Source organism: Podarcis cretensis (assembly GCF_951804945.1).
Source record: "Podarcis cretensis genome assembly, chromosome: 1".
NCBI lineage: Eukaryota > Metazoa > Chordata > Lepidosauria > Squamata > Lacertidae > Podarcis > Podarcis cretensis.
The window spans coordinates 93,277,331-93,299,685 of NC_137170.1; the positions used below are offsets into that span (position 1 = coordinate 93,277,331).

A 22,355-nucleotide genomic window follows, 5' to 3' on the forward strand; every position below is an offset into this window, starting at 1 on the left:
TTAATCATACTAGAAAAACTGTTCAGTGTTATTAATCCTGCTGAAAAGAAACAATCTATAACCTTCCCCCCCCCCTCATTTCAAGCAATGGACCTGAATGCATTATCTTCCTGCGTCATTAAGCTAACTACCATTACTTTAACAGGTTCAAATATCACCTGCACTGAGATAATGTAATCATATAATTCTACTGCCTAGGGTAACAGTTAACAGATAAGAGTTGTAACCAATTTAGAAGCTCCAGTTTACATCTCCTTAAAACATTAAGAGCAGATCCCTTCAAGATGAAATAGGCAACAGAAAGGAACTGATAGGCAGCAAAGTTTTGTGTCTTGCATCCCTTATCAGCCACAATACTTCAGTTCCTCCCTCCCGTTTAATCTGTTAAAACACAAGTGAATCATGCTTTACCAAGAAGATTTTTTTAAGGGCAGCAGAGAAAGCCTTGTTTTCACAGAAAAACACCTGCCAGTCTTTGGAAAGAGTGTGGAGAGAACAGCACAAACACAGTTAAGTCAAAGATGGCTAATGCAAATGGTTCCCCCAAAGAGAAAAGCAGCGGTCTGTGTCTCCCTGCAAATTAATGCTTCACAAGATTGCAGGTGATTCAGCATCACCCCCAACCCCCATCTCTGCTCTGTTACTATGCATCCCACTTCAACATACATTTCTTGCTGCTGCGGAATTAGGCTGTTAGGAAAACAGAAGCAGGCTCTTAGCTGTCATTCACTTTCGCTTCCCAAACGTATTGTGCCTAAACAATTATTGTGACGAAGGCTGCAATTCTAAACACACTTAACTAGGAAGCGAGTCCCACTGAATATAGTGAGACTTGCCTCCTAATAAACATGTATAGCAGGATTGTGCTGTTAGCCTTCCGCAAGCTACTATACTACTGATTTCTTCTTTTCTTCCCCTAACCAAATCTGCCTGTCTTCTAATGCCCGTGCGACACACAAACATACCAACATATTACAAGGCATTTTGCCCCTAGAAATACGATTACAATATTCCAGATCAGTTTATATGTATTCCTATACAGAGACTTTTTTTTAAAAAAAAGCATTAAAAATTCCTTCCATATCTTATGAAGAGATGCCATTTCCCTAAACTTTTTTACATGGTGATAATCCCTCTAGCAGGGGGGATGGCTGGGGAAAATCCATTTGTTAGGAGAAACAGGCTCAATCATCTGTAGCATATATATATATATACACACACACATGCTGCCTGCTTGTTTGTTAAGCAAAATGCCTACCTTTGCTGGCAGTCATGATCTGCAGAAGTCCTGTGATGCTAGACAAGGGCTGGACCTGAAAGGAGTCCTACAGTGCAAGCATCAACTCAAACGGGAGTTAACTCTCCACCCTCTTTGACCCAGAATGAGAAACAACTGCTACACTCCTCCAAAATAAAAGCCTCCTCTGCAGTTGGAAAAGCGGTGCTAGCTCCTTTCAGCACAATCTCTCTCTGCATGTACAACAGGATTCAACAGAACGGAAGCATTCTCTCCCCCCCCCCCAGCTCTTTCACATCTCTGTTCAGAAAACCAGGAGAAGCAACCAGAGGGATTTAAAAAATGTTGTTTATAATGATGCTTTTCACCAGAGCACTGGAAAGCCTAACCAATTTCAACGGATGCAGATCACAAGGAACCCTCTGGGTACCATTCCCGTCACTGGTTGATTAAGTTAAATCTCAATAAATTTTAACTCAAAGGGAAGCCACTAATGCATTCAGGAATTGTAATCCTGTATTAAAAAACAACAACCAGACACAGTTCTGCAACTGAGTATGGGTTCCCCCCCCCAAAAAAATAGGCATCTTTCAATAAAAGCGTTAAGTTATGCATATTTTAGTATTTGCTTTTTTTCAGAAGTCCAAATAAGTATCCCATAAATTCCATGGCAAGATCCAGAACAGAGACACACCTACACACCTCTCTGCCTAACCAAAACATTTTTGCCCATTACATAAAGCCCCTGTTACAAGAAAATTAAAAGTATCCAATTTTGTTTTCTAGTTCTGAGTTTATAAGCGGCTTGCTTTAATGGATACAAAACAACCACAGTCACCTTTTCCGTTATACCTGCTGCTGATGTATTGGAAGTTATGCAGGAGGGAGGGGCTCGGTTTCCAGAAAGTTGGGTGCTGCAATGGAGGTTTGGTGACATTGCAATGGAGTTTTAATCAGGACAGTTTTGCAGCCACCACAGTCCAAACCAGGCATAGTCAAACTTGGCCCTCCAGATGTTTTGAGACTACAATTCCCATCAGCCCTGACCAGTGGTCCTGTTAGCTAGGGATGATGGGAGTTGTAGTCCCAAAACATCTGGAGGGCCAAGTTTGCCTATGCCTGGTCCAAACTGTACCAAAAGGGGGAGGTGGGACTTCCAGGCATTAACTTCCTGCTTTATGTCTCTGGTGTTTTGTGTTGAGTGGGCTGTAAGACACAGGAACTCCCTTAGCTCCACACTGCAAGAGAGTCAGTACAGGCAAGCAAGCAAACTCTCTTTGTCTCACCTTAGGCATTCCATCCCATTCCTGAGTATGGCCTTTGATGTGCCACCTATGCTGAAATTTCTAATGGGCCCGGTTCTGATTATCATTCCCAGCTTCATAAACCAGGAACAGCCATTTGGGCAGAGCCCTCCTCCCTTACCAGTCCCCTCAAGCTATTTCTTCCTGTTGCGTACCATCTTTGCTGCTCCATTCCTGGTTTGAGGAGCCAGAGTTCCTTGTTAAATCTGAACCAGCAGGACTGTGGCCATATCTGCACTGTAATTCCAAAGCTGTATCACGCTACAATTCCCAGAGTGGTTTAACGAGCAGGGAAACCCTGGGAATTATAGCTCCGTGAAGAGAATAGTGGTCTCCAAACAACTCTCACGATCAGGCATAGGCAAACTCGGCTCTCCAGCTGTTTTGGGACTACAACTCCCATCATCCCTAGCTAACAGGCCCAGTGGTCAGGGATGATGGGAATTGTAGTCCAAAACATCTGGAAAGCAGAGTTTGCCTATGCCTGCTCAGGACCCTTAAACTATGTTTCCCATGATTCTTTGGGGAAAACCATTACTGTTTAAAATGGTATGGTGCTACTTTAAATGTTACAGTGCAGATGTGGCCTCCGCACATCACTCAACACATCAGCATAACAAACAAAGCTCAGTTTCCTGGTTTAGACATAATGGGAGAAACTGGCGAAATGCCTCTTTTTAATTGGAAAGGGGAAGTTGCAGCATCAAATTGAAAGTAAGAATGTACCTCCATCATCCCTGTTTCTCGCTATGTTGGAACTGCAGCTCTGGATAGTGAAGTCAACTTATTTGATCTGGCTTTGGCATTGAACAGCTGCTTTCTTGATTAAAGGAGCATGAATTATACCACATTTCAAATGTCCTGCTACAGTGGTGCCTCGCAAGACGAAAGGAATCCGTTCCACGAGTCTCTTCGTCTAGCGGTTTTTTCGTCTTGCGAAGCATCCCTATTAGCGGCTTAGCGGCTTAGAAAAAGGGGGGGAAAGGGAAAAAACTCGCAAGACGTTTTCGTCTTGCAAAGCAAGCCCATAGGGAAATTCGTCTTGCGAAGCGCCTCGAAAAACGGAAAACCCTTTCGTCTAGCGGGTTTTTCGTCTTGCGAGGCATTCGTCTTGCGGGGCACCACTGTATTAACTTCTACCTCACCCACCTAATAGGAGTGCTGCCTTGTGGGGCACTAGAGAAAATGATAAATAAGTTGCCACAACTGAATTATGAGTCAAAACCACAAAGCTAACACACAGAGAACAACTAACAACTAAAGCTGGGAACATAAACATCAACACCACCATCAAGTCCAATAGAAAGTGTCTGCTCTGTGCTTCATTTTCACTGGACTGGGAATCAGCAACCTTAAAACTATATTCACATGGAAAGGGACTGATTCTATGGAGTAATTTATAACCAAAGACACTCCTTCCTGAATGTTATATTTAATTAAAGATCCACACACTATATCACAGGAATGGGCATGCCTGGAATTTTGAAACCCTGAGGTGAAGGAAGAACTTTCAATTTCTGCTTCTAGAGACTGATTAATTATAGGTAAAACAAGAGACACACTCACACAAATATGCACAGTGCTAAGAACCACTGAGAAATCCAATGTGCCGCTTTGCTCCATTTTCTGGCTACGAAGAAGGACTGAAAAGACCTCCTCGTAACTTAGCAACCAACAGCATATCCACAAGATGAAATCCTCCTTCCTCTTATATAAAGTAAAGCCCACTTCAGGTTGCAATTTACCCCCACCAACTGGCATTTTATTCATAATACTATTAAAGCTTAAAAACAAAGCCCCTGTGGATAAGGAACTTAATGCTGGCATTTCTTAAGATCTATTTAAGGAAAATGCTGATGGACTTGAATGAAGAAGGGAGGGAAAAAACCTCTCATATTTAAAGAATGGTCGAGTCATTTGTTTGTGGGGTGGGAAAGCTGTGGCACTCTGAGTGTTGTTGGACTCCCAACTCCCATCAGCCAGACCCAGAATAGCCAATGGACGGGAATGATGTGAGTTACAGTCCAACATCATTCCTGGGGGTGGGGGGGTGTGTGCAAATTCTCCATTACAGTGGTACCTGGGGTTAAGTACTTAATTCGTTCCGGAGGTCCGTTCTTAACCTGAAACTGTTCTTAACCTGAAGCACCATTTTAGCTAATGGGATCTCCTGCTGCTGCTGCGCCACCGGGGCACGATTTCTGTTCTCATCCTGAAGCAAAGTTCTTAACCCGAGGTACTATTTCTGGGTTAGCGGAGTCTGTAACCTGAAGCATATGTAACCCGAGGTACCACTGTATTGGTGAGTTCCAAGAACTTGGGATGTGTTTACCGTATTTTTCGCTCCATTGGACGCACCCGACCATAGGGCGCATCTAGTTTTTAGAGGAGGAAAACAAGGAAAAAATATTCTGAATCAAATGTTGTATAAACGACTGTATTTAATAAACAACCGGTATATCAGAATCACATTACAGCCATGTAAAGTGAACAGCAGTCAACAATGGCATTAAGAACCATCATCACTGTCATTAACAAATGAAGAGAGACTTTAAGGTTTGAGTACTCTTCTAGTCTTCTGTGAACCCCAAGAACTCATCACTGCTAAAGTCAGAATTTATGGAGCTCAGTTGCTCACAGTCACTGACATCACTTTCTTCGCTATCTTCATGTAAAATACCATCTTCGTATCCATCCAAAGCATTGCTAATGCCACATTTTTTCCTCTCAATCCTCTTCCTCCCCTCTCTCAGTGAACAGCCTGCCAGCTGCTCGCAAACATTCCCTTTACTTGAATTACAGTCAAGAAACAGCCAAGCAGAGCCTCTCAGCAGCAAGCTTGGGAAGCTTTCCTTTTCCCCACTTTTTTCTCCCCCCCCCCCCCAGCAGAACAGTCCCCTTTTCCAGCTTCCTCCTCTCCATCCCTTTCACCCAAACTCCTCAGGTGACATCTACAATTTCTCCCCTTCACTGCTCCCTCTCCTTTGCCCTCTACCATGACTCTCCACTCACGGCAACCTATGGTACCTCATCTCCCTTCACCCAGCTTCTTGGTCCCCCTCCTCTCCATCCTCTTCCTCCCCTCTCTCAGTGAACAGCCTGCCCGCTGCTCCAAACCTTGAGGGGAAGGGCAGGCTGCTGGCAGAGCAGCACCCCCACCCCCATTCAGCAGCCCAGGAGTGTGGGGCATGGGCGCACAGCCTGCCCACTGCTCCAAACCTCGAGGGGAAGGGCAGGCTGCTGGCAGAGCAGCACCCCCACCCCCATTCAGCAGCCCAGGAGTGTGGGGCATGGGCGCACAGCCTGCCCGCTGCTGCAAACCTTGAGGGGAAGGGCAGGCTGCTGGCAGAGCAGCACCCCCACCCCCATTCAGCAGCCCAGGAATGTGGGGCATGGGCGCACAGCCTGCCCGCTGCTCCAAACCTTGAGGGGAAGGGCAGGCTGCTGGCAGAGCAGCACCCCCACCCCCATTCAGCAGCCCAGGAGTGTGGGGCATGGGCGCACAGCCTGCCCACTGCTCCAAACCTTGAGGGGAAGGGCAGGCTGCTGGCAGAGCAGCACCCCCCAACCCCATTCAGCAGCCCTGGAGCGTGGGGCATGGGCGCACAGCCTTCCCGTTGCTCCAAAGCTTCCCAGGGCTGTAGAGGGAAGCCGAGGCTGCCGGCAGACGAGCAAGGCTCTCCCCGCCTCCCCCATTCAACAGCCCAGAAGTGCGGGAGATGGGCACACAGCCCTCCCGTTCCTCCAAAGCTTCCCGGGGCTGCAGGGGGAAGCCGAGGCTGCCGGCAGATGAGCGCGGCTCTCCCCCCCACCCCCATTCAGCAGCCCAGGAGTGCGGGGCATGGGCGCACATCCCTCCCCTTGCTCCAAAGCTTCCCGGGGCTGCAGGGGGAAGCCGAGGCTGCCGGCAGATGAGCGCGGCTCCACTACCAAAGACCAGTCCAAGAGTGTGCCGCACTCTGGCAATTTGGCTCCAGGGACCACACATTCGCTCCATAGGACGCACAGACATTTCCCCTTACTTTTTAAGAGTAAAAAAGTGCGTCCAATGGTGCGAAAAATACGGTATATAACATCCATCTCTCTCAGCAAAATAGTTACTTTATACAAAACCAAGACGCAAGCTTCATATTAGAGGTGCAATGATCAAAATTAAGCTTCTGTTCAGTGAAAACAGCATTTCTAAGTCTATACAGTTACCAAATTCTAAACTCTCTGGTGCTAGTAACATCACACCAGGAGCTACTTGATGCCCATTGCTTTAATTTTTCTTTCAAGTACTGTTTCTGGAAAAAATTTAACCTATGTTGGGATTTTGGATCTAGATACTCTGTTGGATGTTGCTGCTGGAAAAAAAAAACAGTGATAAGAAACAAGCCCGCATATCACTGCCTTTCTGTTCAGATTTTGATATAACTTTCCAAAGGGGAGAACGGCTACTTTTCCCCCCGAGGAGATTCATACATAATTGACTAAGTACTGATCCAATATAAATCTGATTCAATTCAATGGGCACCAAAGGGAACAAAGGAGCTATCACCATGTTACAATGACATCTTCTGAAGTCAGTCGGTTTCATCTGAGTCGAGTAATGCCACCATACATATACCTTTCATGTTCTTTGTAAACCAGGGCATCATGATGTACGGCAAAGGGGGGAAACACCTGTATTCGCCTGCACTGATGGTCCAAGGAAAGCTACTGTTTCTCAAGTTAGCTACCTCTTCGCCAAGGTGACCTTCAAAGACACCAGATAATCCCCCATTGAGTTCTGAACCCCCATGAATTCATAAGCCTCCAAAGTAAATCAAGCTAATTGAACCATTATTCTAATGAGGATGTAAGAGAATGAGGATAAATACATTCCAAAATATAACAATGGAATCTTGACTACTTCATATTCCCTCTACAATTAAAGAACCTGCTTCTGGAAAAGTGGAAGGCATCAAACTCTGTGGGTGCCTCAAGTATAAAACAGCTGTGATCTGAAGCTTACTTATAGTAGTCATGGAAGCGTAAAAGTCCGAAGCTGACCCTTCAAACCCAAAAATTGTGTTTGATGGCAAATACAGTGGTACCTCGCAAGACGAAAAGAATCCGTTCCGCGATTCTCTTCGTATAGCGGTTTTTTCGTCTTGCGAAGCAAGCCCATTGACAGCTTAGCGGATTAGCGCTATTAGCGGTCTAGCGGCTTTTAGCGATCAGCTGAGAAGCGGCTTATCAGCGGATCAGCTGTTAAGCGGCTTAGCAGCTTAGGAAAAGCAGGGGGAAAAGCAAAAAAAAACCCGCGGGAACTCGCAAGATTTTTTCGTCTTGCGAAGCAACCCCATAGAGAAATTCGTTTAGCGAAGCGCCTCCAAAACGGAAAACCCTTTCGTTTAGCGGGTTTTCCGTCTTGCGAGGCATTCGTCTTGCGGGGCACCACTGTATATTTCTTCATTAAGCAAAACAACCACAACAACCTATTTGCTGCTTGGTGTAAAGAGGTACAGAAGATCCTGTTCGATGAAAGCTACTTGCATTCTCAATGTTACAGCGAAGTAAACCGTCTCAGCACAAACTGTGGCAAATATCAGCAGCAAATATGAGAAAATGAAAGATTAAGGTAACAAAATCTAAGGAACACCTGGTCTATTTATTAGAAGGCATTCAATATTTCTGTTTTTAACATAAAATTATTGGAGCTAAGGACTTCACGAATGACTGCATTAAACTCTCTTTGATGCTGGTCACTGTCAACCCACATGGACAGCTGCCCAAAAAACTAATTGTTAAATCACACACTAATCTACTGACATTCAAAGACTGCATCAGACACCAACACTATGTACAATATAATGCTTATTTGCATTTTACACCGAAAACAGGCACAAGCTGGGAAGATCTGCTCCAGACATAGCCGTATGATGACCTCTGAACAATGTCCAGCTTCCTCTCAGGCGAAAGCAATGGGCTACTAGGAACATAGCTTCTCCAGTGTTCACTTTAGAATTTGACCACATCCCCTAATAATATGATACTGAAAGAACAAGCTCTGCTACTATGCCAGGCTGGCTGAAAGCTACAACAACACATGAAATAAAAGGAATATTGAATCGATAACTTTACAGCTGCAGAACTTTCAGCCACAAAATAGGAATATACAGTATATGAATGCTAACACAAAGTGTCTTGTTGCTTTCATATAGAGCTATTAATCTCAGAATGAAAATTCACTCAGGCTTCTGTTCAAAACCCCTTTGGCCCCAGCCTAACCAATTTGATGCTTTTTTAAATACACCATCTTCCTTTTCAGTAGTTCTGAAAGCAATTTGCATGCTTTGTTTTTTAATGGCAATAAAAAAATAGAATACATCAATCATAAAATAAAAACACAAACCCATTTACTTGTTATTCATAATTTCAAACAGGTCTTAACCACAACTTATTGAAGTTTGGATAAAGGGTACATTTTTTCTAAACCACTGATTTCATCTTATAAGAAAGCAAAAACAATATTTCTACTCACCACCTGATCCCTGGATCATGGTTCCTGATTTCTGGACCTCATCGAATTTTGTAAAAATGATGTTCAACCTGGTTTGCAAGAGGGAAGATAAAACAACTGAACAATCAACATTGCAAAACTTCCAACTGAGAATGCAGACTTTGGCAAAGGTTCGCTGATATCAACCAAAGTATATTTGTGCCGCTAATTTTAATGAAAGAAAGAAAAAACTCTTCCTTCATTAGTCAGATATAGGTGTTAAATGAAAAAGAAAAAAGGGTACATCTCAGAAGGGCACACAAGCTGTGAATTACATTATTCCAGAAAAAGTTCAGTACATTCTACAATCTTAGCTTTCTCAATTATTAAAACAGCAGGTGTGCAGTCCTTATAGTTAAGAATAGCTGACAATGTTCCCAAAGATGCTACCTTTTCAAATCTCACAATTTTCAAGTCCACATCATAATTCTGAGATTTTCTTTATTCATCCTGATTGTCAGACTACCAGACAAAACAAGTAATGTACAAATTATAGTCAACTGAACAAAACAACATCATTTTCAAACTACAATCTTTCCAATTTGCTCAAGGCTTTTGAACACTAGGGATCGGGTCCAACCAGTTATAACACTCAGCAGATGAGAAGCAAAGGATGCTCAGAGTTTAGCAGCAGAAGAAACTGAAGAGCGCTGGAAAATAAGAACATCAAAACCAGAAACTCTTCACTCACCGAGACTGTGGCAATCCTTTTTTGCTGAGATCAGCCCTTACACGTTCACCTACATGTCTGTAGATTTCTACTAGGCTATTTATTGCTGCATCGCGAACCTAAAGATCCAAGAAAAGAATAGGAGGAAAGTTTTACACATATAATTAGATAAATCCATAACATAATAATACTGTTATATAACTGTCAATATTGCTGTCCAGGTCTAGGCAGAATTACATATAGGGACACACCTGACTCATGTCAAATCCCCCCCTTTCCCCCAATAATGTTCGCTCAGACTTACCTGTTTCATTCCTCTGCACCTGTTCCATGTCACTGGCTGATGCCAGAAAAGCAGGGAAATAATATGACTAATCCATAAGGAAAAGAGAGGAGCAGAGACCACGACCTTGTCTAATTTTGACCTCAGATTTTTAAGAACAAAAGCTTTTCACACAGTTATGAAAACAAACCCCTCTGGACATCCCAAGGGAAGCAATCTGGTAGAAAATAGGCCACCACTGTGGCAGCTGAGTAATATAAACAGGAACACATATTTTTTCCCCTGTAAGCATATGATAGCATCCTGATGTATTTTACCTGGCCACCAACACAGATGCCAACACAACCTGGTACGTTCACCCAGAGCCTGATGCACAAGCTTCTAAAGTCATATTATGGCAAGATCAGGGTTTGAGAGCCTATGGCCCTCCAGAAGTTGACAGATTCTGTCATTAGCTTCATCCAACACAGCTAATGGTCAGGGATGATGGGACTTCCAATTCAACAGCAAACGGAGAGCCACTGGTGTCATACCCCACCCCACCCCTTTTAGATAGTCTCCTAAAGGCTCACACTAGAGAAAAAAATCTGGAGTTTCTCAATCCTTTGGTTGGCTGGCATCCTTCTCAATCTTACAGGTAGATCAAACTCATCACCTCTTGCAGACAGAGGAAAAATCACCAGGGCTCAATTCATTTAAATTTGGAGTGGGATTAAGGCCAAGCAAGTCAGAAGCAAAAGTAATCTATCGCAGGGAACAGCAGCAGTTTACAAAGACTAGTGAGCAAACTGCTACAGAGACCAGTCAGTTATATTCTGAACCACTGGTTTAAAAAGGCTTCCTTGCTGGTCTCCCTGAAGCTGGTTTTCTTCCATATCAAGAGGGCAGTGGTGTGGCATACCAGTTTAAATCCCTTCCTGGTGTATCTTAGGTCTCATATTCAGCAGGTTCAAGTCCTGGCGACAAAGCATGTATTCCCACCCTCCATCCATTTAGAAGATGTTCTTGAGTATTTTCAGCTTGAGGAAGAGTTTGGTGCCACTTGAAAGCTAGTATAACACACGGCGAGCAGCAGTTGGTTTTACTAAAAAGGCTCATTTTATGTTAATTTTGTTGTAACAAACTGACACGGCTGCTTGCTTTTGGCCAGCACTGAACACTCTTTCAAAGGCATGAACACTCATTCAAAGGGACAGCCCTATCTTAGGATCAGATTAAGATCCAAAATGAATCAGGGAATTATGCGCACAAAATGTTAAGAAAAAAATGTGTTACTAGATCTAACCTCTCCTTCTCTAGCCTTCCTTTCCACAGCAAATTGCATTTCGAAAACCAATCCTCCATTCTTCCTTGCTCCCTCTAGGCTGAATCCACATCCATCCCACCAGCTATATTTCCCTCCTACCCCCATGCCAGCTCTTCTACATTGCTCCTCTTCTACCCCCCTGACCAAGCATGGCTCAGGGATCTCCCTATCTCCATGGCAACAACGGGTAAAGGAGAAGCACTGTGTTGGAAGACCATGGAGAAAGAAGACTCTGCCTCTTGGCCAGCCCAGAGACTCAGGGAGTGAACCTGGAGGCAGGGTTGTGGACCCTCCCCTCTGCCCAAATAACTCACCTATGCCTTTTCAACTGCCACTGCCTAAGAGTACAACTGCTCACCGGCAGAGTTCTGGAACTTGGACTCCTACAACTGGCCATAAGCATTCCACCAACTTCTGACGGCGAGAGGACATGAACCTCTCCGTCTTTTGTGAGGCACTCTTCTAACTCTTCAAACAAACAGCAAATCAAGTCGCCCCAGAGCAGAAAGGCAGCTCTGAAGGTAAAGAGACTATAGTCCTTTTTGTGTCCCATGATAACTGGGGAGCAACACCATTTTGAAGACCACCGGAGATCACCCAGGAAGGGACCATATCTGTCCTGTACTGGAAAAAGTTACATCGTTCCAGACTCTGAGGCAGGTGGCCGTTAAACATGCGCATTTTTAAAAGCCAGGGGTGCCAGAGTTTCCTCTCTGCATCATTAGCAAGTACATGCGGTGCTTGGTTGACTTTACTCTTTTTCATCTTTCTCCAAATATGTTTATGGAGGCCAGTTACTAGCCATGATGGTTATATACTACCTCTAATATCAAAGGCAGCATGCCTCCAAGTATCAGTTGCTGAGGAACATGACTTTGTGGTATTGCGCTCATATCCTGCACGAGGGGTTCTCATAGGTATCTGTGGTGTCAGAATGCTGGATCTTGTATTCTTTTGCAAGTGTGTGGGGATTTCCCCCCTGTTAATCAACACACTACGTTTATATTAAACTCCACTAAAGAGAACTGAAAACAAATGTAAAGGACTTTTACTGTTTGTTAATTACATCTAACTCTTCTTTTGAGAGAAGCGGCTTATATGAGACTCCCAGGGGAATCCTAGTCAGGCCCACACTTCCGTAACCTCACCAGGATTATCTATGAAGTATTATACTAGGTGCTCTTGGATCAAGGCATAGCCAGCTAATATAAATAACATTGTCATCAATCACAACAACTAAATCCAATTATTGCTGTCAGTGGGTCTAATCAACACTTCCTGAATTCTACCCAACAGCTGCACTAATGGCTAAAAAAGGAGTCTTAATGAATCAATGGGGAAAAACTTCAAGGACATATAAAACCGCACCCTCAGAGTTGCCGCCTAACTGCTTTAAGCCCATATCTAACATATAATGACCATCCTTTGACTGGACCAGTTAAAAAAAAAAGGAAGAATGATAGAGCATATAGGTTTCGGCTGATTTGTTTATAAATTAAGAATAAAAATTTACATCTCTTCCCCTGATTCACCTTCCTAACCATCCATCCTGTGCCTTTAACAGCACAGTAGAGTTCATTTCCTGAGCAGCAGCAGCAGCACAGAGTATTTTATGGAGTTGAAGAAAATCTCTCTTTCCCATTACAAGCAAGGTCAAAAAGAAGCTTTTGCCGCTGGGCTGAACAGAAAACACAACAAGATGCAAGTGAAACAGTCTGGAGAGAGGGGAAAATAAGATCTTCTAGAAAGCTATTCTAAAAAGCAATGATGTTTCAAGTCCAAGGAAGCCAAGTTTGAAACAGCGACTTGTGTAATGATGCTGAACTGAACTAAAGAGAAATTCTGCGATGCTTCTCATTTCCTCACTGTGCAATTTATGACCAGAGCAGTCATTAAAATCATGTTATATTTCATGGAGTGACTCCACAGCATTTTTGTAAGTGCTATCTAGCTAAAAATAGACTATCTGCAGTTAAAAATAGAAGACCAGCCATTTAAATTTGTCGCCTTTTAAATATAGCCAGTGTTGGACACAAAGCAAGGGTTTTATGAAATGCCATAGCCAGGATCCAAAGAAATTGCTCAGTACACCCAAGGCTACTTTTCGCCTGAATTTCTTGATTAGAAGCCCTTCATGGAACATAGTGCGACTTTAACTCAAAAGTGAACCAATTGAAAATCAAGGTCCCCTTCTATTTAAATTGTTTCAACCATCAGAGATCAATACTGATACAAATTCCATTCTCTGCAGCTTTGATGCTATAACTCTACAACAAGAACAGGCAGCAAGTGATGGATTATGATCTGATAAGATCCTGAGTCCAACCCCCTTGGCAAAGGCCAGCTGTAATCCTTGCTCAAAGAAGTGCTTATGTATTTAATTGGTACAATACTGATTTAATTTCAGCCAAGTGGTTTATTTCCGGAAATACACAACCTAAATGGCTCTCATATGGCAGTAGCAGGAAAGTAATAAGATCATTTCTAGGGAACTGCTATTAGCCTAAGGGTACAACTTAGGATTCAGGCACAGAAGCGGTGAGAGGAGAGGAAACTCGTGTTTCAGATACACTTCCGTTAGAGCCAGAAAAGGAGGGGAACATTGTTGACCATCTGCCCACTAGCTAGTAGGTGTGAAAGCGTGGATATATGCCTAATTATTGTGTTTGTTGTTAGTAGTAGTAGTTGTGTTTTTCCCTTTTAACTTCTAAGTGCTGTATAAAGATTTCTTTAAAAAAATAGGATAGCTCCTGACAGCAAAGGAAAAGGGAATGGGGAGGGAAGAGGAAACCTAGCAAATTCAGGTACCGATTCCTGAAGTTATCTCAAGTATAATGAGCTTTCGATATGCTACCATGTCAGGTTTAATATTCTTTTACTACTGTACAAAACCCTGAACAACTTAGGCCCAGGATACCTTAAGGACCAGATATGACCCAAGCCAATCACTGAGATCATCTGGGGGAGCACTATTAGCAGAACTGGTCCAGCCATTGGGCAGGGTGAGGCCACTGCCTCAGGCGGCAGAAGCTCCCACAGGTGCCCCATCTGCCCCGCTGCCTCTGTCAAAGGCAGAAAACCAGCACTGCCAATTTTTAAACTATTCATAGACCTCTGATCTATGCCACTTCTATGGGCAAGAGTTGGCCGGGGGGGGGGGGAGCCTCAATAACCTTTCTGTCCGGATTTTCACTGTTTGAAATATGGCAACCCTATTATAGCATAACAACGCAAATCCTTCCCATACATGTTGACAAAAAATCATACCTACCTCATCTGAATATGGAGGCAGATAGTATACTGAGTGAGTTCATTTTAGAGGCTTGATTACTGAGTAAACTCCACAATTCTGTCCCTGGCATGGAGTTCCATTATTTATCTTAGTAACATCATGGTCCCCTTGTCTCTCACTGCTGAGATCTCTCCCACTGCCCCATAAAACTATATGCAGCCATTTTATGGCACTGCAGAAACATTAGGAAGCTGCAGTTTCTCCCAAAATGCACCATTCGTAAGCCAAAATTACACCACATGCAGAAATGAAACCAAACCCTCCTTGAAGGCAATTAGATATTCATTTATATAAGCATGTTCAAGACTGGCACAACAACTTCAGCACAGGGGTAGACATCATGCTCCAAGATCAATGAATGAGAAATCTCAAAGCTTACAATTCCACACACCTGCCAACCACAAGCATTTCTTGGACAAATTTATTGCATGCAATTTAAAGGCTGTATCTGAAAAAAAATTAAATAAAAAGAAAATCTTCTCCATCCACCACAGTCATTTTTTCTCCTGGGGGAATATATTTAATCAAATTTGTTTCATTGCAGACTCACCTGGCTGTTTGGATCTCCAAGTAAATTACATATATGTGGCACAATCTTGCTCAGTGTTAAACTCTGAGCTCCAGATCTAAAGACACAAAGAGAAGGGGTAGGGAGAGAACAAAATATGTGCTAAGTATTTTGAAATGATTTTGAATGTGGATATTGTTGTTATTATTTATTATTATTAAATTGTGAATTGGAGAAACCCAACAAGATGGGCGGGGTATTATTATTATTATTCTTAATAATAATAATAATATCTTGCCCTTTCTCCCAAAGTAGCCCATGGCAGCAAAATATGCTACAAGCCCCAACTTACGCATTGAGTGTTGCAATAAGGCAGAGGCAAATTCCTTCTCTAGTCCGGAAATTCTTGTGTTTGAATCCTCCCAAAATCCTGTCCCATACGTACTGCCACAGAGAAACAAGAAAATAAGAGAAAGATTAACCTAGACAGGCTGCAGTTTTTCGTTTTGTGATTCTGAGTCTTGTAAAATCCGAGGAAGAATGTCAGGGGGTTGTGTGGGTTGCTATTCACATGCATCTGAGCAGGCACTGATGGGAGTGGGACTAGTCAACTGTTATTTTTTGTTTTTCTAAGAACTCCTTTTTATTGGGCGAGTGGTAACCTAGCCCCTTCTCATATTGCTTTAGGAAGCTAACTACGCAAAACCACCACACAGTGATTCTCCAGAAAGTCCTATCCTGAACATCTACTCACAAAAGGGGAGCTGAATGTATGTTAAGACAATTAGGACTAGAACTCATTTGGTTGCCCATAAAATAAGCATTTCAAATGCAGTGAGTACAGTCCTTTAGGTAGATTAGTTAAACAGGAACACTCAGTTGTCTGGTAACCACTTTCTCTTAGTTGGTTTAAATAGAGAATAGCTTTCCATGCCAAAAGAATTGCTAGTGTTTTGTTTGTTTCAAACAGGATGCATCTACTGGAACAAACCTAAAACTGATTTTTGTACTCCCCACCAATTTAACACTGATGCATCAGCGATGACAGCTCTAGTAGGTCATTTAAGAGTGACGCATCCGTTGAACTCTGAGCGATAATGCTGTCTCCAAAAATTGTATTTATGTGTTTAACAGCTCTCAGCTACTTTCAAGGGTTTCAAAAACAAAGCGGGGTTGTCTCTGCAAGGGGTATAGAATTATGCGCAGGGGAACCTCCCCAGAGATCTAAGCTGTGCTTCACACATGTAACAAGTGAAGGGGGCCTTAAAGTGAGACTGGTGTGCTCCATTAAATGCTAAATATTTGTCTTCTCAAAGTATGGAGATGAATGTCTTTGTATGTATCTACTTTGTGTACACTGTTTCTCTGTAATAGGCTATTTTCCATTAAAACATGTGCATTGACCATTATTTTAAAATACACTACTGTAAATATTCATGTCTTTCCTCCCCATCAACCTTCCAAGGAATTAAATTAGGACAGTGTTTTTGAACCACTGTTCCGTGGGACACTAGTGTGCCGCGAGATGTTGCCTGGTGTGCCATGGGAAAAATTGAAAAAATCGAAGATTTTTTTTAAAAAAATGTCAAATTTTCGCCCACTAGGCGGGTGCCGGACTGTGTCCACCCTATTTTCCATCCGTCCTGGGTGGGGATCAGATCGGATGGGATCGGATGAGAGCGGACAGGCGGTCCACTCTCATCCGATTCCCCATAGAGAGCAGCGGGGCTCTGACATCTTCCTCTCCGCACACAGTGCGGAGCCGGAGCTGTCATCCGCCGGCTCAGCGGGGATCAGCGGATCAATCCCCGCTGAGCAGAGAACGGTCCGCAACGTTTTTGTTTGCCATTAAAGAAAAAAGTATTAAACATTTTCTAATGGTGGTGTGCCTCGTGATTTTTTTCAGGAAACAAGTGTGCCTTTGCCCAAAAAAGGTTGAAAAACACTGAATTAGGATACTCAAACTGTGACTACTGCTGCTGCTGAAAGACTCCAGAAGTAAGTGTTACCTCAGTAGAGAGATGGCCAGTTGTTCAAACAGAATGTGATAGAGAATATAATATACCTGCCCTCTATAAACAATTTCATTGAGGAGTGAATTGTGAGGAACAAGCGTTTTCCCAAAAACATTGTACCTGATTTCTTACACACCGTTTACACAGAACTTATTCACCCCTGTTTTGCATGGTGCTTCCATAAAACTGTTCTGAAACCTCTTGGTCCCAAATCAGGAAAACCATTTGGAATTTATAGCCCCCAACTGAGTGTAAAATAAAAATAAAAATCAGTTTTAAATTTGTTTCAATGGGATTTGCTTCCAAATGAGTGTCTATAAGATTAACATTCTTTATAGCTGAAAGCAATTGGGGAAGGAATCTATTGCAGCAATGTATTTATTTCAAGGCTTTTCACAACAAAACAGGCAGGTAGGTGGTTCAAAATAATTCACAGGTTTGGGTGTATTCCCTAAACTGCATACAGATTTTGTGAAGATTCTGGATTCCAATCCCTCTAGTAACTTTATTATTAACTATTGCACTTCTGAAGCAGCAGGCCATGACTGATCATTGAAAGCTTTTGCCCCTGGGTGCCGAGCAAAAATGCTGCTACCACAACTGCAATTCCACTGCAATTCAGTCTGCAGGATGCTGCCTATGATGGATAGGTAACACTCGGCCTATTTGAAAAGCAGCATTTTCTAAATGATCACAAACCAAAACCTCCAAGGGATTCTTTTCTCGGGAGTTGCTTACTTGTATACTGAAGTTGAATATTTCCAGGAACTCACCTGAGGGCTAGCAGCTTGCTCCATGATTTTTAGCAGCAGTGCCTGATCCTGCTCTCGGACAGAGTCTTTCGAATCCCCCAGTCTGTCAATTAAACTTGGTAGTACTAAGGGCAAAAAGCAAGGCTGATTAGGGGGGGGGGGAGGGAGGGGTATGGAAAGACAGAGCTGGAAGTACAGAAGCCAACCCTTCCCACATATTTCAAGGTGTCTTAAATAGTGGGTCTGGCAAGCTACTTACATTAATGGAACAGACACTTGCCAAGGACAACAGGCTAATGACAAGGCTACCACACCATTCTCATCAATAGATGCTCATGCTGTGACTTTACCCATGTCAACTTCCCAGTGACATTGACATGCACTTGCCACATGTGCTAGCCTATTTGCATATAATGATCGGACATTAGCAGCTGAAGTAAACCTGTGAATTGGCCAGCAAGTGCCTTTAAATATAACCAGATACACATGGGAAGCAGCCATGGGTAAGTGCTTTCCGCTTGGTCCATGTCATGTTCAAAGCAGGTCTTACACAGACGGCAAGGCCTTATGCCCCTGTCTATAATCTGCTCCACTGATGATGGGTCAGTGTTACCCATGTGCATTTCCACACTTCCACATGCAACACTGGGTGCAGAATTTAGAATCTGAGAATCCAGCTTTCATTTAATGCCCCCACAACAAGAAACCCAGCTTCTTGTCGCTTTTGTTCTGAAAATAAGCTTAGAAACAGGGGAATGTTAAATTGGCTTTCCAATTTAAGCAGTTTCTAAAGGAACATCACCAAACTAATGATTCTAAACTCCATGGCACACAATAAATGTTATAGAAAAATGAGCAAAGAATAGAACATCAGTGCTCAGAGATCTGCATTACTTGCCAATCTGCTACTGGTCCAGGTTCAAGGTGTTATTATTACAAAGCCCTTAACAACCTGGGACCAGTTTACCTATGAGATAGCCTGAACCCATAAACACCCACTTGACAGCTTCGATTGGCAAAAATGGCACTAGTATAAGTGCCACATAATACCCATTCTGCATTGGTAAGAACTCTATTGTTGAGTGTGGCAGCACCTACACTTAGAACTCCCTGCCTGTCAAGCAGGTGCCTTCACTGTATTCTTTTTGACACCTGCCAATAATATTCTTGTTTAGGCAAGCCTGCCTAGACGCTCAGAAATACTAGTGTGAATTTTAATCTGTTTTATTATCTTAACTTTTTGTATGTTTTAAAGTATTGCAAAAAAATCTTTATTTTGTTGTTTTAATTATCAGTAATATTATTATTATAATACAATCAAGTGGTGTATAAATTTTATGAAATAAATATATAAATTAGAATCCAGATTCCAGATTCCAGTTAACACTTTATAGCCTGTCCTCATAGCTGCGGCTCAAAAGGAAAATGCTCTGGTGTGTCTACATAAAGACAGTCAAGTCCCAGACTTCACAATCACAGTTGTTGCAAACTGCTATTTCTTCGTAGTTGCAACAATTTAAGAAAAGGGACTGCAAGCTGGAAAATACCTTACCTGTTCCAATTTGGGCTTTAAATCTATCTTGGAGCCGTGACACCAGCGCAGATAAGATGTCCAAGCCCAGCAGGACAACCTGAGAGAGAGAGAGAGAGAGAGAGAGAGAGAGAGATAAACATAAAGCATGCAAACTGAACATGAAAGTTAAGCACAATGGAATAGGGCTCCCTGCTGCTGCATTGCTACACACTACTACTTTTGAACATTTAGAAGTAGTAAATTAACAGCCATGCATTTTTAGCCTGGTGTAGGGCAATGTCTACCTCTCCCTCCCCAAATTCAAAAGTTCACCTTAAACTAATAAATTCACAAGGTGGTATTGGCAAACCACCAGTTCTTAACTGCTGCTCACCAAAATTGACATAATGCACTTGTTACTTGTTATTACTGACAGTAGTTATTATGTAACTAAAGGAGCTATATTACTGCCTGTGTTCGTGTAGAACCTTGTATCTGTCTTTGTGTTGTTGTTTTGGCCCCAGTTTTGTATTTTTATCTAATGTGTTATTTTGTTTCTAATTTTGTGACTGATTTGGTGTGTCACAGAGAGGATGGGGTTAACAGGTGGCTAAGAAGTGTAAATAATAGTAAAAAGAACGCAAGTACTAGACCAAAATACTTGTTTAGAATGGCATCCCACACCCACTTTCCTGGGAGTAAGCCCCACATGACTCAATGGGACTTACATCCAAGTAGACATATCATGCTGCTAACAGTTTCAACAGGGGGAAGGCAGTTTATTGAGACAATGCTGGCTTCTTTCTAACGCACCATGTGTTAGTAGAGGGTAGAACAAATAACTCTCGCATATATGAAACAACCTATAAAAGTGAGTTCTCGGCATTACCGTTCATTGTTAAATCACATTGCTAGAAAGTCACCATAAAGGCAGCCCTCTCAAGAAGTCTTCTCGGGTTGGAATGAACCTTCGACTTAACTGAGAAAACCATCAGACCCCAAATTCATGCAGCCTCCGTAGAGGCTTCTGTGTGTTTGCAGCAGGAAACTGATCTACGGACTATTCCTTCACAGTGTTACTCGAAAGTAAATCCCGGCTGCATTCAGCGTGTTTTCCTCCTATGCATCTACAAGTAAACGCCCATTTAGCTTTGCTACCTCCGAGTAAATATGCGTCTGGGGTTTGACAAAGAAATATGTTTGTGGACTGCAGCATTTTATTTTATTTTTTTAAACCCCAAAACTCTCAGCAGCCGATGCGATTGCACTAACTCTGCAAAACAGCAAAAGTCTTCCTTTGCAAGAGGCGTCGCCGGCAGTTCGCCACGAGCGGAAGCGAGGGGCGACTCTTCCCTACCCCGCCCCGCCCGTGTCGCTTTCGCAGCCCTCTATGCAAATGAACAGCGCTGCAATGCACTGTGGGTATCAGTCCGCAATCGCAAACACCGGCCTCAAGAGCGGCTTGCTTTGCAATACGGAACCCGGGACCCCGCGGAAGCCTCATCCCCGCATCCGAGCGAGGCGGGCGGGTGCGCGCTGGCCGCAGCCGCGCGCACACCCGCTCGCCATGACCTCAAGAGGTTTCCCGGCCACCCGCGCAGATCGCCGCAGCGCTCGCTCGCTAACCGTCCTTATCTTGGGGTTGCGCTACTGCTCAATGAACGTCTAGTGAGAGTAGTACTGCTAACACCTAAACAACACGTGAGCATCCCTGGGGTTTATACCCCATGGAGGTGCAATTTTTGGAACCTTTACTGTCTAGTGGCAAAATAAGAATTTATAACTCATGGGATACAAACCCCAGGGGTGCTTGGATGTTGCACAAGTACTATTTTTGCACTGTAAGTTTGGTAAACAATAGTGGAACCCCAGTCAGTTTCATCCATTTTTCTGAGCTTCATAGTAGAACTATTCACATTTTGCCATATGGTTAGAAAGTTGCTTATAGAAAGAAAACACAGTACACATTTTCGTTTTTATTGTGTTTTCAAATGCTGCCACTAGATGATGCTAGAGATCACTTGTAAAATCTTTTGTTAGAAAAAGCACCTTTGCTACAACAAATATTTATAATTATTCTTGTAAATATGTGCACTATTGGTGTTCCCTACATACATGGGGTGCATTTGTTCTGTTCAAGGTTTGCAATTTGGAGGACACTAGTCTATGAGCCAGAATTGGCAAATCAACGCCAAATTCGAGTTATGAGCATGAGGAATGCTTAATCATGACAGAAAAAGATGCACCATTTCCTCATTTAATTGCAATTATCTTTTGCACAGCAGAGAGCAGTTTGGCAAACGAGAAAACTTTAGGCTTGCAAAGCACTGATCTAATCTTTAGGTTCAACCATACAGGCTACTCTGCCTCCTTCAGGGGTAAAGAAGGCTCATCCATTTGCAAGAGCAGGAAAATACTCCGCAGCTTTAGCAAGAAGCGACGGTCATTTTCAACACATTTATCATCCATGGCCAAACATCAGCCTAGAATTACCCATTTCTGAAAGGGGAATTGAATACCTGACCCATTTTTACAAGACTGGAGAAGGGGAAAACTATATGGAGGATCTGAGGCCAAGCAAACTAAAACAAACATAATCTTCAATCATAATTGATTGTTTTGTTTATAAGCACCAGCAGCATATGGGTTTTTAAAAAATCTATTTCTGTTTCACTCCTTATTTCACTATTTCTGTACAAATGCATGTTGTTCCTTCATTTACCTCTTTCAATTTTCAAGTTTACTAGGGGCTTAAGGAAGGAATCGCTCCTCGTCCTCAAGATTTTGAAGCCATGAGCAAATTGAGTCTAAGGAAATTAACATCCCAATATGTTGAGCCACCATGAAGAGAAACACCTCACACATCTCCAATCATCCAATCGCCAACCTTTGGTAAATCAACTAATGAATGTTCAGTTAAGATTTTCAACCAACAATAAGGCCGTTTTT

At 42.9% G+C, this 22,355-nt stretch overlaps 1 protein-coding gene and 1 long non-coding RNA gene across 8 annotated transcripts in view; one reads left to right on the top strand and one right to left on the bottom strand.

Annotated features, from left to right (window-relative positions):
- The window catches only part of CLASP1 (cytoplasmic linker associated protein 1), a 171,212-nt gene that overhangs the window by 98,452 nt on the left and 50,405 nt on the right, over positions 1-22,355 (bottom strand). For all 7 annotated transcript variants that reach the window (XM_079968491.1, XM_079968494.1, XM_079968493.1 and 4 more), the window contains exons 3-8: positions 19,446-19,524; positions 17,915-18,018; positions 15,479-15,570; positions 15,169-15,244; positions 9,759-9,856; positions 9,050-9,117 (exon numbers count right to left, since the gene is read on the bottom strand). In XM_079968491.1, the coding sequence (XP_079824617.1) occupies positions 9,050-9,117; positions 9,759-9,856; positions 15,169-15,244; positions 15,479-15,570; positions 17,915-18,018; positions 19,446-19,524 (517 nt within the window). The remainder of the gene's footprint in view (positions 1-9,049; positions 9,118-9,758; positions 9,857-15,168; positions 15,245-15,478; positions 15,571-17,914; positions 18,019-19,445; positions 19,525-22,355) is intronic.
- On the top strand, positions 11,723-13,239 carry LOC307212423. Its single transcript, XR_013836989.1, has 2 exons — positions 11,723-11,847; positions 12,623-13,239. It is a non-coding gene; the product is annotated as an uncharacterized lncRNA (long non-coding RNA).